At 41.1% G+C, this 15,784-nt stretch overlaps 1 protein-coding gene across 6 annotated transcripts in view; it reads left to right on the top strand.

The window, feature by feature from the left end:
* The window catches only part of KDM4C (lysine demethylase 4C), a 420,715-nt gene that overhangs the window by 381,578 nt on the left and 23,353 nt on the right, over nt 1-15,784 (top strand). For 5 of the 6 annotated variants that reach the window (XM_045021569.1, XM_045021570.1, XM_045021571.1 and 2 more), the window contains one exon: nt 2,085-2,255. In XM_045021569.1, coding sequence (XP_044877504.1) covers nt 2,085-2,255 — 171 coding nt within the window. Of the gene's footprint in view, nt 1-2,084; nt 2,256-3,796; nt 3,943-15,784 lie in introns of those variants that run through there. The other variant, XM_045021572.1, reaches the window with a different exon arrangement.

Genomic DNA, 15,784 nt, shown 5'->3' with positions numbered 1-15,784 from the left:
TAATTCAGTGACTACTTTCAATTTCTGTTTCTGAACATATTTGGATAAATGGAGTCTGGAATTTTTCAATAAACAAACACCTGGATTTTTATATATTATTCAAGATTTGGTGTAACAGTGATAACTGATGTTAACCAGTAGAGGGACCTATATGATGATAACTTATAGTGGTAAACTAGTTCTTGGCTCATTTCACCATTTTGTGTTTAGGCTTAGTGATATTGTTCTATAGAGAACTAGTAATGGCTGTTTAAACAGGTAAACAGCCATTAAATAATATATAATTATGAAAGAAAGATTATTTCCAGGTAATCTTGAAAATACTATAGAAATATAATTGGGTATAACTTCATCAGTAGGCCTCAGTCCAATCCTCTGTTTTCATGAACACAATTTTACTCAGAGAAATCACTTGCAAACACAAACTCAGTGCACTAGCACCAGAAAATGTGTTGTGTGCATCTGAAGTCTATCATTTTCTGGTGCTAGTGCACTAAGTTTGTACTTGCTTTGCCCTCAGTTTTTAGAAACACAAAAGTTTGAGATGTGTACATTCTGTAATGTGGTGCAAGAAAGTGGTATTGTGCCAAAAATTACAAAGCAAAAGATGTAGTTGAAAATTTGGCCCAAGTTTGTTTAAAAAAGGTTGCGGGAATTACTTGAAAATAAAATGTAAAAATCTAACAAAGAGCATGGGCACTGACCATAACACAGCTTCTAATAATCATGCTGACAATTCTATAGTCACATCAGTTTGCAGACTTTCACAGGTACTTTCTTTTCCGATTATTACATTTATTGAAGAACTTTGCTGCTTGAAAGGTTACAGACAGTTGAAAAAGTGGTAGGAAATTGGGTAATTAATTTAGTATATGTTGTACAGTATTTCAAGCTGGTTAAATAAATATTTCTAATTCAAAACATTTTCACTAATACAGAAATGCTATTTGAATCATGCCGTGCTTTTTAGAATCTCCTGTTGTCAGAAAAGTTCAGATGCCCAGCTGTTGCCTGAGACAGTACAGTTTACCACACGAACACAGCGACCAATATGAAATGATTTACAGCTAGTGAACAGCCATAGGATGTCTTATTAGGATGAGAAACTCTTGATTTTACTTCTCCAGATGGTGAAGCTCACTGTGCAAGTGGGAGGCACACTGGGATGCATTAGTTGAGAAGTGGTGTGCGCAATTTTCTGCCTCATGTACATCTCTGAGCATTTGCTGAGTTTTGAGGTTTGGGTTGCGGTTCTTTCTTTTTGTTTTTGTTTTTTTTTGGATAATAGGAGTATAATACCCATAGTTGTTGAGGTAGAATCTTTGCATAATTTGACGTTAGAGTATATCCGGCTACACTTCTGAAGGTGATAGCAGATTTTAGGGAAGTTAGAGAGGAAACATGAAAATAAACAATGATTATGACTGACCTGCTACATCATAAAGGTGAGTGATAAAATAAACAATCATTATAACTGCAGAATACAATCTGCAGTTTTAAAGTGAGTGTTCTGCATGGTATTGTTTCTGAGTTACTGAAGCATCCTGTTGTATCACTGTTGACCACTTTCACAAAAACGAGATGTGTATCTATTGATGTCATCCCAGTGAGCAAAATATTAAGTATATCATTATGAAAATCCAAACATGAATCCAAAGCTTGAGAAGTGCCTTTCAATAAAATTCTACAGTATACGTTTGGTCTACTATGTCTGATCTCTACCGGTGCTGGATATAAGAAGGCTTTAAGAAAGCGGCAAACAAAATTTCTGAATGGTCCCAGAATTGTTATGCTTAATTTATTCTCCTGTTTTGTAAGATGAGTCAAAACACCATAATAGTAGATATATTTTTAGTTATGTGCTGTAATCTTGTGTGGCTGTAATTCTTTTTCTAATAAAAAGTAAATGTGTATGCTTCACAGAAAGTTTGATTGTTGTAGTAAGGAAAGATTTTGCATTTCAAGATTTCTCGCTAAATTGAGATCCATGATTGATCACTGCACTACTTTATCATGTGACATGGTTCTGATAAACTAAGTGGTTACTATTTTTAATGACTGTTTCTTAAATTCTTGCTTTCAAGAGAACCAAAGCATGTGAGAAGGCCATCACGGTGGGGCAGACTGTCATCACAAAACACAGGAACACACGATATTATAGTTGCAGAGTGATAGGAGTGACATCTCAAGTCTTCTATGAAGTCATGTTTGATGATGGCTCCTTCAGTCGGGACACTTTCCCTGAAGATATTGTTGTAAGTATTTTTTAAGATACTTGCTCTTTTTGTGCTTTTTTGATGATAAGAGTATAACAGCCATAGCTAAACAGACTGAATCTTTGGGAATATTTCCTTTCACTTTTAAAGGAGATAACTGACTTAATATTCAGTTCATGTTTGTTGTTTTCACTGCAGAGAATTATCATTTTTAATGGGCTTCCCAACCTTGGTTGTTCTAATTAGTATCCACCATTTGACCAAATTAATCAAAACTAATCTTCCAGAGTCTTTTAATTAAATAAGAAATATGTGTTTAATAAAGGATATTAGAATGGGAATTCCACATATTCTGATCTGTCGCCGAGAGATAATACAATAACATTCCTTGCTGAATTGAAAAATCCTGTTTTCAAATATGTAATGGGAAGAATGGCTCTCAGGAATCTGTTCTGACAACTTGTTTACATCTTTTGATGTTTAGTTTGTAAGGGAAAAGAATATGTAGTTTAGTCCTAAAAGCAATGCAGATTTTGATTTCCCCTATGCACTTAAACCTCCATGTTTTTCAGGAATGTTACTGAACACCTGATGTGCTTATTTGGGGAACATGCACATTTTCCTTACATATTCTGGATTACATTCACCACTGCCTTGCACCTTGTATAATCATTTACAAAAGGGCAGAGTGGGTGCAAACCATTACCATTTGATTTGGTACCATTTTACACCCACTTCATACTTTTTGGCCCTGATCCTTGGCTTCAATCAAGCCACCTTTGTGCTCCTCTGATCCTGAGGCTTTTCTGTGCTGTGCTGATTTGTTGGTATAAGTGTTATAACTTGCACCCAGGGCCAGCTCCAGGGGGTTTGCCACCCCAAGCAGCTAAAAAAAACAAAAAAAAGCCGCCATCGCGATCTTCGGCAATTCAGCGGGAGGTCCTTCGCTCCGAGCAGGAGTGAGGGACCCTCCGCCGAATTGCCGCCAAATCCCTGAAAGTGCCGCCCCACTCCCGAGTTGCCACCTCAAGCACCTGCTTGATAAGCTGGTGCCTGGAGCCGGCCCTGCTTGCACCTCTTGTTAACAACCCCCCAGGGTCTGTTAGAGCAGCCAGGGATTGCCAGGATGCACATCCGCTTTCCCTTAGCTGTGTTCTCTGCTGGCTGCAGGGAGGTAGGATAGCGTAAGACACTAGCATAAGATTTAGAATGCTGTGATTCAAGAAGCTGCACCCCCCAGAATACACAGCCTTCCTGTCCTATAAAGATGTTTGGGAGCTTTAATGTTTTCCACAAACCAACTTGTCTGTGGAAGCAGTTATCTGTCAAATACTGTCAGTAGAAATAATACTGTTTTTCTTGGCAACTGTTTAGTTATTGCAAAGTCTAATGTATTTTGGAAATATGACATTTAAAGGGGTACATTTTTGACGCAGTGAGTGGGGAGTTAGCTGTTCACCTCCCACTGGTGTTAATGGAAGTCATGCAGCTAAATCCCTGTTATATCACTTTGAAAATTTACCCCTTAATTTGAAATATTCTGAAAGGCTCCAGTAATGATCCAGGGCCTTTTGATTTAGGATCATCAAGATACTAAGAAAATGTGGCTGTATTGTTATCACAAACCTCTCTTTTGTGTGCACCTGCATAAAAGCATCAAAGGGAGAGATGAGAAACTGCTCACCACCCTACTGGGATAGCTTGTTCTGGAGCTAAGAAGGAATGTAATCAGGTCTGGATATGCCTCAGTGCTTCTCAGATACTAGATGAACAACATATAATTGTTTGATGGAAATACCAAATAAATTTCACATTCCTTAGAGAAATCTTGTTGTGTTTTCATTAGATAATATACCTGTAGCAGTAACTGGGAGGAAAGAATATTTTTTCTTCTGCCTGGCCTAAAACTTGCTAATCCACGCAATGTGCATATCAGGTGTTAGTGCCGCTGGGAGGACTTAGTCATCAAATCTGGTGTGAAAGCAATGTTACTGCCTATTGAGAAACTTATTTCTCTAATCTGTTTTCACTTTTCAGCTAGCTCACAAAGATAGCAGGAGCTTTCTGCTTTTGCAGTATGTGTTGAGTCCACAGCACAATTTCAGTTCAACTCACAATTGTGTTTATGCAAGGCAGGCCACCATTTTAGTGTTTGGACACAGTAATTTATTTGTAAGGAGGAAGATGGGGAGCTTCATCTCTAAAACTCTCTCTTCTCTAGCTCTAGATATTCAACAGTTGCCAAGGCACGGAATCCATTGATCCCATCCCCTGTATATTTTTCTTTGCTTTGTGTTAGCATTTGCTAAATATATTAGGACATGCTTTTTACTTACTTTTTTTTACTGCACATTTGAGACCTCTGGTTTCAAACTTGTAAGACAGACACAAACAAATGACTCTTCAGTTAGACCGTCTAAACTAATTAAATTGCAAATTAGTAAGCCTCGGTGTGTTTGCTAAACTCGGGGCTCAGTCCTACCCTCTGCTGTGCTGGTGTGCAAAAGATGCAGGTGCAACTTTTTGTCCCACACATGCAGCAGGTAAGGATTGCCTCATAGCTCAATGAAGAATGGTAGACAACAGCTGGCGAATTGTACTGTCTGGTGCTCCATATCCCAAAGGAGATGAGATCTGCTGGTTAAATAGGCTGTTTAGGGTCCCCGCCCCCTGCAAAAAAAAAAAAGTGGCCAGTACATAAGCTGCATTCTCCAGCAAGTGCTGCCAACAAAGTGCAACTTGCTGCTGCTCAGAGGAGCATCACATAATGCTCTATGACTTGTCACCCATCCCCAGCTCAGCTCACCATGATGAATGCTGCCCCGGCATGCGGGGCCGATGTCAATTAGCAGACTTTGCACTGGACAGTGTCTCTATACTCCCCGTTGTTCCAGTCAGGGTTGGGTTTTCCTTCAGTAAACACAACATGCTGTGAAACTTGGTATTTTAATACCTGTCATACACATCTCTATGTGCAAATCCTGGCAGTTTGCTAAATACGGAACATGCTGGTTCAGGTTTATTTATATAGTTTTTCCTATTTATGTATTACATCTGTCAAAAATGCCTTAGCCACATGTACAGTTTGTGATATAAACACATTCTCTAAAATAAATTGAACCTGACACAAAAGCTAAGACATGACCCATTCCCACTCCTTGTGAAAGCCCTATAGGCCTTGTAGCAGGCTTTGGGGGTCACCAAATTCTTAGTATCAGAGAGGTAGCCGTGTTAGTCTGGTTCTGTAAAAGCAGCAAAGAATCCTGTGGCACCTTATAGACTAACAGACGTTTTGCAGCATGAGCTTTCGTGGGTGAATGCCCACTTCGTCGGATGCACTTGCATTCACCCACGAAAGCTCATGCTGCAAAACGTCTGTTAGTCTATAAGGTGCCACAGGATTCTTTGCTGCTTTTACCAAATTCTTACTGTCTCGGACCACGGAGGGAAACACATTCCAGTGTCAAGGACACTCCACTGAGAATGACCCACCACATGTACAAATCTAGGGGTTGTCAGTTTGTTTGCCTGAGCTGATCTTAAGTGCCATAGGACAACATGTCCAGGACTGAAAGTGTAAAGGTCTTTATAGATTAAAACAAACAATCTAAATTGCTCCTAGGAATGCATTGGCTGTCACTGCAGTATGCGGAATACCAGTGCAAAATGCTCTTGGAAAGGAAGGGCTCCTGCAGGAGGAAAAGGAGACATTTATCTGTCGGTGGAGAGTATTTGGAGCAGCCTTAGTGTGATATTTTCAGGAGTCCCAGGGGATTTCTTCCCCAAACCCAAATACTGTGGTTCTGGGCAGTTCTGAAAATGTCGATGAAATTTCTGCTTAACAATATATTCCTGAAGAATATGTATATCAGCTCAGTTAAACTCAGCATGCAAACTGCTGCAGTCAAGAACCATAATAAAAGCTGTATTGCTACATGATTCAGTCTGTCAATCCAAGCATATGTGACAGTCACCGATTTTTTTTTTTTTTTGATCTACAACTCTCCTGAAATAGGAGTTCCCTCACCTGAAAGAACTCAAACATCCATAGAAATACACGGGCCTTTTTTAAGGGCCCTACAGTGATACATAGAGCCCTTAAAATAATTATGCTGATGCTAATGTCACCACCTCCTTTTACCAGTGGAACCAAAAGAGCCTTCAGTGTGATGAGATTAGTGAAGATTAAGGTCCATCATTCTGTGTCTATCAGTACTTTAAATTCACCACTGGCCATGAAAAGCAGAACAGGACCATTTAGAAATGTGACAGCGAAAGTACATCACTGAAATTTTCAAGACGGCTACAGCTGCTTTCAGCACACATCTAAATTTCACAAAGCACCAAAATTATGATCTTCTGCTTTCTTTGTAATAGAATGCATCACTTTTTAGTTACTGTGCATTTGAACAAAAGCTGTCAATGTAATAGCAAAGCAATTTGAGAGGTTGCTTTTTTGTTTGTTGCAGGGAGGGGTTTAAAGGTTTTTCCCCGCCAGAGACCTTCTTTACAGCTCTCTAGCGCTGTCAATGTCTGTGAATACCCCCTTGTGATGCTGTCAGAGTTTGAAATGAAAATTTTAACAACTCCTGACCCCACACTCTGATGTACATAATTGGATGGTATTAGCTTTCCCACTATTTAATTTTTTCTTGCTGTCTCTGGAACCTTTGAGGTCTTAAATTATTATTACCCCAATTTTTGGGGTCTAGCAGATTGTTTCTGCTAGGAAAAGAAATTGATGATGGAGTCAGGTATTTGATGCAATCCTGTACAAAGAATGTACAAACTCCTCTTTTCCGAACACAGTAGGAATCAAACAGGGGGTAATTTCTTTGCTTACAGTTCCAAGCCCCCTTCATTTAGCATTTTGACAAAAAGCTCTCCCTTAGCTTTTTTCTAAGGAACACGCTACCAGGACTTTTCTGACCTTATCTGGGGCTTCTTTGCTCCTTCTTTGTGTCCACCTATTTTTTTCTGCTGCTTGAACTTCTCTTTCACACATGGCTTCACTAATGAATGTGCCAACCCCTGTGTAACAGCATTGGCACCCACCTCTCGCGAGTGCCCCCTTCTGGTTGGGCGTGTCTGCATTCTTTAGTTCTAGTGACCCTTTCGGTGGTTCTCAGGCGCGTTTGTCAGTGACACAGCGCTCCGTCCAAGTCACGTTCTGCATTTTAAGAAGCACAAACCCCTTTCGGGGTATATGTTCCACCGGGGTCTGTCTCAGTACCCGTCTGGTGGTGTCTCTCCAAAGCCCAGGGAGGGTTAGAGTCTTTACATAGTCCAGCCCTGGCATGCCCTCCCTGGAGACATTATCTTCCTCAGCCCTCCCCAGGCGCAGTCCCTACTCAGTTCTAGCAACCAGCCAGGAGCTCCCTCAATACTCCCCTGGTCCCTGCTAGCAAATCATCCGTGGCCCTGCTGCTCTTCCAGGCAGCCAAGCCTGCAGTCCTTTCTTCTCCTGCTCCAAGCAGCTACTGACTAGTGCTCTCCTCTGCAGCTCCTTTTATATGGCCTTCCTGGGTCCTGAATGGCTGTTTCCCCTGCAGCCAGTCTAGCCTGCTTGGAGGTCCTCTCCACTGCTCCTTCCCTGGGATGGATGTGGCAGAACCCTGAGGCCTCCAGCAGGGGGCCTTTGGGCCTAGTCCACCCCATCACACCCTGCATTTGTTATATCAGTCCACAAAGAAACCCCGTGGGCCACATGGTTCAGCCTCTACTCAAGCCTTGCCATGTCCTTATTTTTTGGGTGATGGCTCCTGTTGTTTTAGCTTACCTGGTTCCATTGTTTGTTTCTTACATTTATACTAAACAGAGAGCGGTGGTTATGCCCATCAGCTTCAGTGAGGTTTTGCGCAGTTCCCCAACATTACATTAGCCTTCTTGGCCTGGACATCTGATGGCTATTTGAAGTTGCTCATGTGTTTGTAATCTCAGAAGTTGTCCAGCCTGAGGTAGATTACTAGGCAGAGTGCAGGTCAAAGATACATGATAGGTACAGTTTATGAAATGGATATATCCTTCGTGTGTGTGTGTGAGAGAGAGAATAGGACTCACTTTATCCTCCACTGAGGTACAATAACCTATGGAGTGAAACATGGCAATTCTTTAAAAGTGACGATCAGTATAACATTTTGGACAGGATGTGAAAAAGAATGTTGTGTCCAGTTTCAAACAGCAGGGAGAATTTAGGTAGGTAGAATGTAGTACTAGAGATGGAAGTCAGATAGGATGTTGAGGTTAAATGCCCCTACTTTTATAGAATTTAATATGGAAATGCTTATTGATCACAGTTGGGGAGGACATTTGATTTTTTTTCTTAGCTGAAAAAGGCACATCCAGTCACAGTGCAATGCCTCTTAACATCATGATGGATCATTGGTTTAATACTGATTCTGGTAGAAGAGTATCCTCTACTGAGCACCCTCACATCTCTTCCCATAGCACCTTTGTCTAAGTTCCGTCCAAGTACTTACCTGGCCAACTCTACTTAGCTTACTGGGGTCACAACACTTCCATCAGTGGACCTCCTAAGATGGTGTTTGCAATACCACCCAGTAATGGCTTTATTAATCCACCCCTCTCTCCTCATGTATTCTTCTATGAACCCCCAAGAAAATTGAACAGTACAGCAGGTGATGATAGTAGGGAGCGCAGCACATAGCTTTTCTGTTAGAGATTACTTATTGCAGTGATATGTCAGTAATCTCAAATGATGCAGAGGTATTTTCCCAAGCCAGTAATTGAATTTTTCATCTAATTGCACATACACCTCTACCTCAATATAAAGCTGTCCTTTGGGGCCAAAAAATCTTATCGCGTTATAGGTGAAGCCGTGTTATATTTAACTTGTTTTGATCCACCGCCCCCCCCCCCCGAGCACTGCTTTACCGCGTTATATCCAAATTCGTGTTTTATCCGGTGGCATTATATCGAGGTAGTGGTGTATATGTAAACTCAGGGCATAGTGTAGTACACTACCCATTGAAAATGACCTTTTCCCTGTAAAATTAGACATAAAGTTTGCACCATGCCTCACAGATAAATGACCCACAGCAAAATCACAAACTCTGTGCTTCAAAATTTTTAATTAGTTGGGCCAGCCGATTGCTAGATAGAAAAGCATTTAGTGACTGACTGGGTAAAGCAGTAACATACATTGACTTGTGCGAATCAAATATGTACAAGACAAGGAATAACAAAGATGGCAACGGTAGTACATTTTAAGTTTCCTTTAGCTGTCTCTCATGTCTCTGATTTCATCAAAGATTTACAGGCAGTGTAATTCAGCATGAATAGTGTGACTAAGGTCAGTAATAGTAAAGTAATAATTGGAGATATACCAATCTCCTAGAACTGGAAGGGACCTTGAAAGGTCATCGAGTCCAGCCCCCTGCCTACACTAGCAGGACCAATTTTTTTTTTTTTGTTGCCCCAGATCCCTAAGTGGCACCCTCAAGGATTGAACTCACAACCCTGGGTTTAGCAGGCCAATGCTCAAACCACTGAGCTATCCCTCCCCCTCCCTCACGAGGATCAAGGGTGTAGGAGGATAGCTTTGGCAGCTAGTCCATCCGATTGACTGAACTTGTTAGTGTGGGATTGAGAGCTAGGAATGGTGAGTCAAATTGGCAGCACTTGTAACTGGGAAGGGATGGATCTTGCTCATGATCATTCCTGACCTTTTATTGGTTTTACATTCTCTTAGACCTGTCATGCATCCCCTGCAATCCAGGGTGTCATGTAGTAATCCCATCCAGAGGACCCTCTCCTGTTCTTGTACCAGTACAGTCACCCCAGTCCTTCCAACAGGAGTGTAGCCCCACTCTTCCCAGCACAAACCCGCACAGACTCTTTACTGGGAGCATCTTTGCCATGGGAGTGTCCCTTATTCCCCCTGGTCCTCTCATTGTTCTCTGGGTCCAGCTCTCCAGCCTTGGAGATGTTAGCAGGTAAGGTTCTCCACTGCTCCCCTCCTTTCAGCCCTCTTACAGCCCTTGATTCTGGCTCTCTGGCCTAAAACCAGCAGGCAACTCCCTCTGCTTCTGCGGCTTCTCCTCCTGCCTTCAGCCTTCTCCCAGGTCTCAACCCTATGGTCTCTTAGGGAATTCCGCCCTCTTCCCAGGCAGGGCCTGCAGAGAGCTTTCTGCTCTCTGCATCTTTCACCAGAAACCTCCTTCAGTCTCTTGTCTTTTCCAGACTGATCTTACCACTATTCCTGACTCTCGGTCCCTGGGTCTCTCCCTAACCTTTTATAGCCCCCAGGTGCTGCCCTTTTCATTGGTCAAATTGGGAGCACCTGCTACTTCATTTTCTGGGGCTAGCCACCCTGTGACACAGGGGTGCTGGAGATTGTGTCCAGACGCACGTATGTGTGAAAGATGGAGGAAGTCGGAGGCTTTCCCCGTCTAACCTATGCATCCACGTACAGTGGCTGGGCATAAATTGAGTACAAGGGAACTGCAGCAATATTAGCCTCTCCATAGTAGATGGGGAAGGGGTGGGACAAGTGGCACTGTGTGAGGGAGAGCATATTGCACCCCCAAAAATGGTGATGCAGCAATTAGGCTCCTCTGCACTTGAGGCATTGTGCCTACATCAGGCACAATGTATTCTGGTATCCCTGAGATGCAGTGCTCCTCTGCACCACCCACAATGAGAGTCTGTGTTTTCAGGGCATAGTGTAGCCCAAATTTAGGCCCCATCTATCTCTGTGCTAGCTCCTAGTGTGGCACCTACCACAGGTGCTTAGTAGTGGAGTGTTCCAAATGGCATTCTCCAATTCCAATTAGAATAGTAACCACTCAGTGCAAAGTTGTGTCAGTCTGCACCTATCAGTTAACATTAATTTAAACATCTATTGGTGCTATTAATGGGTGTTTTGGTGGTCAATGAAAGATTATATTGCAGCTGAAATATTAATTGTTTTAACTGAACAAATATCAAGAGAATCATTAGAAAGCATTCATGATTGCTTAATCCAGTCTTCTATTTTCTCTCTAAGGAAAACATAACATGTTGTGTGTAGAAGAAGGTTCATTAACATTTTAAGCCCAAGAGCTTAAGCTTAAGTATAGTTTTCATACTGTGCATTCTGATTGTCCTTGGAATTCATACAGCTAATTCACTGCACTATAGTCACCCTTCTGTTACTCCAGTTTTATGCCAATGTGGCTTCACTGATTTTCAGTGAAGTCACACCAGTCTAAAAACAGAGTAACACTGTGGTGAATCAGGCCTGCTGTCTTGGATGTTAACATGCTTTCTTGCGGTATGAATAGCTGTTCCTGTTTAGATAAATTCTGGCTGTGGCATATTAACTACCACTTTTTTTCATTCAACATGACGTGGAACATATGAAAAGCTAGGATTTGGATTTCAGAAATTTGCACGAAAACTGTCCATGATCAATTTTCCAAAGCAAAATATTGTTTGACAGCATTTTGACATCATGATATGTGTGCAGAGAGTTTCTACAATTTCTTGCTTCCCTTCCGTTTAATGGTATGAGAAAATATATTCACTTTTCTCAACTATGATGCCGTACCTGTCTATCTGACAAGCTGGTCTAAATCAGAGGTGTTAGTAGTAAATATGTTCATTGTATTCTTTATAAAACAATCACTTGTAAGCTTAATCACGTACACCAAAGCTGAAAGCTAGTGCACATTAAACTAACATAAGCAGAAGAGATAACTTGTATTAAGTGCATTAACAGAATGGGTTTGCTTACATTTCAGTTCAATCCTTGGTGATGCTCTATCTACCCAGGGAACCCCAGTTGAGTCACCTTTGCAGATCTGCCACATGAGCCCTGTTCTCCCCTGCATTTTATACAGCTTTTACACTGTGTGTTCAGTTCTTTATGCCCCCCTTCCCCACAATTTATACTGTGTTAAGCCCCTGTTTGAAACAATCTGCAGATAATTTCCATTACTACAGAGAGCAGTCTGCTAATGAGGGCATTTTGATAGTTGCATGGTAGGATACTGCATTAAGCTAAATTTCTAAATTCAGGCGGGAAAAATTATAGCTATAACTTAATACTATTCATCTAAAGACAGCTGGAAGACCATTTGTATGCAGCCATACATGTTGGTTCCATAATGATATTTCTATAGATTTTTATAGCGCTTCCACGCTGATATTTTGCTTCTGAGCATTTTCCTGGAGAAGGTTTATAAATTTGCTTGAAAACCTTTCAGTGAGAATAAGATGACCTCAGCCTCCAAATAATTTTCTGCGTGTTATTTAGGCTTTTTCTGAAGTAGCCATTTCCAGTCAAGGTGTATTTAATTAATTTCTGTGAGTGCCGTGGCACACTCAGATTATCCTCCTGCTAAATTGACTTCACTGCTCCAGAATAATAGGGTTGATTGGTTTTTAGGCATTATGCAAACTCTGCGGGTTGTTTTTCAGAAACTTCACCACTTAGTACCTAAAATCAAAGTCTTTGATGAGTTAGTGCCATGGCTTGATCCATTCTTTGAAATAAAGGTTAGGTGGACGGCATCTTACATTGAACAGTTATTCTGGATTTAAACAACATTTCTGGGAGCACCATATATATAAGGGGAACAGGAGAGTTTATCTTTAATAGTTTGATTTTAGTAGATTTTACTTTTAATTTATGTTGTAATGTAAAAGGGCATGTAATTTTACAGAGAGTTACAAGAGGCAAGGCAAGGAGTTTGTAGAGGTGAGGTGAAGGTTTAGAAGGCATGTGGACTGGAGGGTCTGCTCAATATAGCAAGAGAGTTAAGGAAGAGAGCATAAAGAAGAGATGCAAAAAGAGTGAGGGATAAGTAAGAAGAGGGAGAGAGAGGACCTAGTGGATGAGACTGAAGCCAGCAAATGGAAAGCAGGAGGATGTGATACCTGCTGACAGGATGGAGAGATTTAAGAAGGCAGAGAGGTGGTACATGAGAAGAAAGCTGGTGGTGGTAGAAATAAATGATTCCAGGGTCGGTGATGAGAAAAGTTCACACATATATTGGTCTGCTATCATCAGACTATGAGGTTTTGCAGGCCCGTGCCCGTTGCTAGTGGTGATAGTGCCTTCTGGAATAGTGGGCTGTGTTCTAAACACTGCCCCTGGAAGATTGTGGGGTCCTAGGGAGGGTGAGAGGAGGGAGCTGGGGCACTGAGGCACAGCTGGTGTCTGGTGTACTAACCCACTCATTGAAGAATTAACTCCAGTTTCTATGTTCATAATTTATTATTGTTGTTTTTTTCTAATTATAATAACACTTCATAATCATTCCAGCTGTAAAATTTAGTTACCTAAAGTTAAGCCCTAAATTATGATTTAGGAGCCCAGTTCAACTGATTCATAATTAAAATACATAAATCAACTGCTAGCATACAGATTTAGGTGCCTGGCTGTATGCATGCAGATTTTGAAAACTGGACCCAATGTTCTCCTGCTGTGTTTCTGTGTAGAACTCTTTATTACCTACTGCTCCACAGCCACTGAATGGGCTGTACATTGTGATGTTTCCCTTACTTCCTCGCACATTTCAGGGGGGACTTGCACAACTTTGGCTAAGGATAAGTTAGTAGAGGTAGTACTGTGTTGCATGCACAGGTATATATACCTATCATAGTTGACAGGGCTGATTTGTAACGCCTCTTTAGTACATGGTACAACATGTGGTAACGCAGAGATATGCATCAGATAAGCTTGAGTTATGCCAAATATACAGATTGTATTAGAGTGCTCCAGCATTAGAGGTGAGTCTGAGCTGTTGAAGTTCACATCTAAATATTAACTTTCCCAAAGTTAGGGCCCAGGTCTGTTCAGTGCCTCTTCATGATCTTTATTTGCATTCTATTTTACCCAAGTTGTAAAAAGTCAGAAAAGCTGTCAGAAGATTAAGGTCTGCATTGTCAAGTACAGTGGTTCTCAAACTTTTGTACTGGTGACCCCTTTCACATAGCAAACCTCTGAGTGCGACCCCACTTATCAATTAAAAACGCTTTTTTATATATTTAACACCATTGTAAATGCTGGAGGCAAAGCGGGGTTTGGGGTGGAGGCTGACAGCTCGCAACCCCCATGTAATAACCTCATGACCCCCTGAGGGGTCCCGACTCCCAGTTTGAGAACCCCCGGTCTAGTAAATTTGAAAAGAGAATCTAACACCATAGATGATCATATCAATGCAGTTAACAACAAAAGAAAGAAAAACAAAAAGATTGAGAGGGACATCAGAGCCACCGGTTATCAACATCATTTTTCTAAATGGAGAGGTCGATGTATGTCCCCTTCACTCCAACCCCTATTGTTATGCCTGTGCATTACCACAATTAAAATCCCATAATCCATAACAGTATAAACATTGCAGGAATCCTTTCACTTCACATTAAAGTGGAGATATTCCAAAGAGACCACCTCCAGCAAGTAGTCTGAGCTAGGTTGAGTTAGGCAAGGTATGGTCAAGTGAAATTCTTGTACTTTGATTATCTGAAAATGATGCAGCTCAATAAAATAAATATTTACTCCAACAAAAATTGTGCATAAATCAAAATGCAAAATTAGATGGCCAAAATGTATTTAGATGTCTAAAATGTATTGAGTCAATTTAATTAATACAAGTAATTTCCACTGTCAAAGTTAGGCCCAAAATTTGACCTGTCTTTAAATTGTTAGGATCGAAGGGAAATGAATTTCATACAGATTCTTAATAGCTGTTTTAAAACACTGCACCACACCTTCCCCAGCAAATAACTCTCCTCCACCTCTATAGACACAGGATCATCCCATGTTTTTATTCTGCTGCTATATCATAGACCCACATAGCTAACTGGCATTAGACGTATGCGTTAACAACCTCTTGTTCATCTCAATTATATTGGTGAAAAACAAGGATGCGAATAAGCCAGAAATGTACCAGCCTTTTTTTTTTTTTCATAATGGGATGAAGGGATGGCAATGGCAGTGTGGGGCATCAGTTTTTGCCAGGAGACAAATATATTTGACACAGGAAGAAATGTTTTTAAGAGTTTCAGTACTGCATAACACAAAACTATTAAAAAAAAATGCGTCCCACCACTACAGCCTTAAAGAGGTGAATAGTCCACTGACTATTTAAAATGAAATTGGTATCAATGGGTATACCCATGTGAGTAAAGGCTGCTAGATCGGGCCCTCTGTTAATATAATGGGGAACCTGATTTCTTACACATGTCACTAGCTCTGTTAATGCCATGCTCTCAAATGAGGTGATGCATACCGTGAATAACGTATAGTCATTCTTTATGTAAACTACAAAGAAAGTTTGTAGTATGGCCCTTCTCTTAGTGTACATAAAAACTGTTTAATAAATTACAGAAGAACTGACCTGTAGTGAATATGGGACCACGAAAGGTCAGAGAAAAGATCCAGTTTAGCAAGATAGATCCACTTGTGCCAGTTCATGAATACAAACTTAGGGCTAGTCTACACTTACGAGTCGGGTCGACGCGGTGAGTTCGACTTCTCGGAGTTCGAACTATCGCGTCTAATCTGGACGCGATAGTTCGAACTCCGGAAGCGCCGCGGTCGACTCCGGTACTCCACCACT

This window comes from Mauremys mutica, chromosome 6, assembly GCF_020497125.1.
Source record: "Mauremys mutica isolate MM-2020 ecotype Southern chromosome 6, ASM2049712v1, whole genome shotgun sequence".
NCBI lineage: Eukaryota > Metazoa > Chordata > Testudines > Geoemydidae > Mauremys > Mauremys mutica.
Note: the sequence above shows the minus strand (reverse complement) of the source record. Positions and strands in the feature narration are given on the sequence as shown.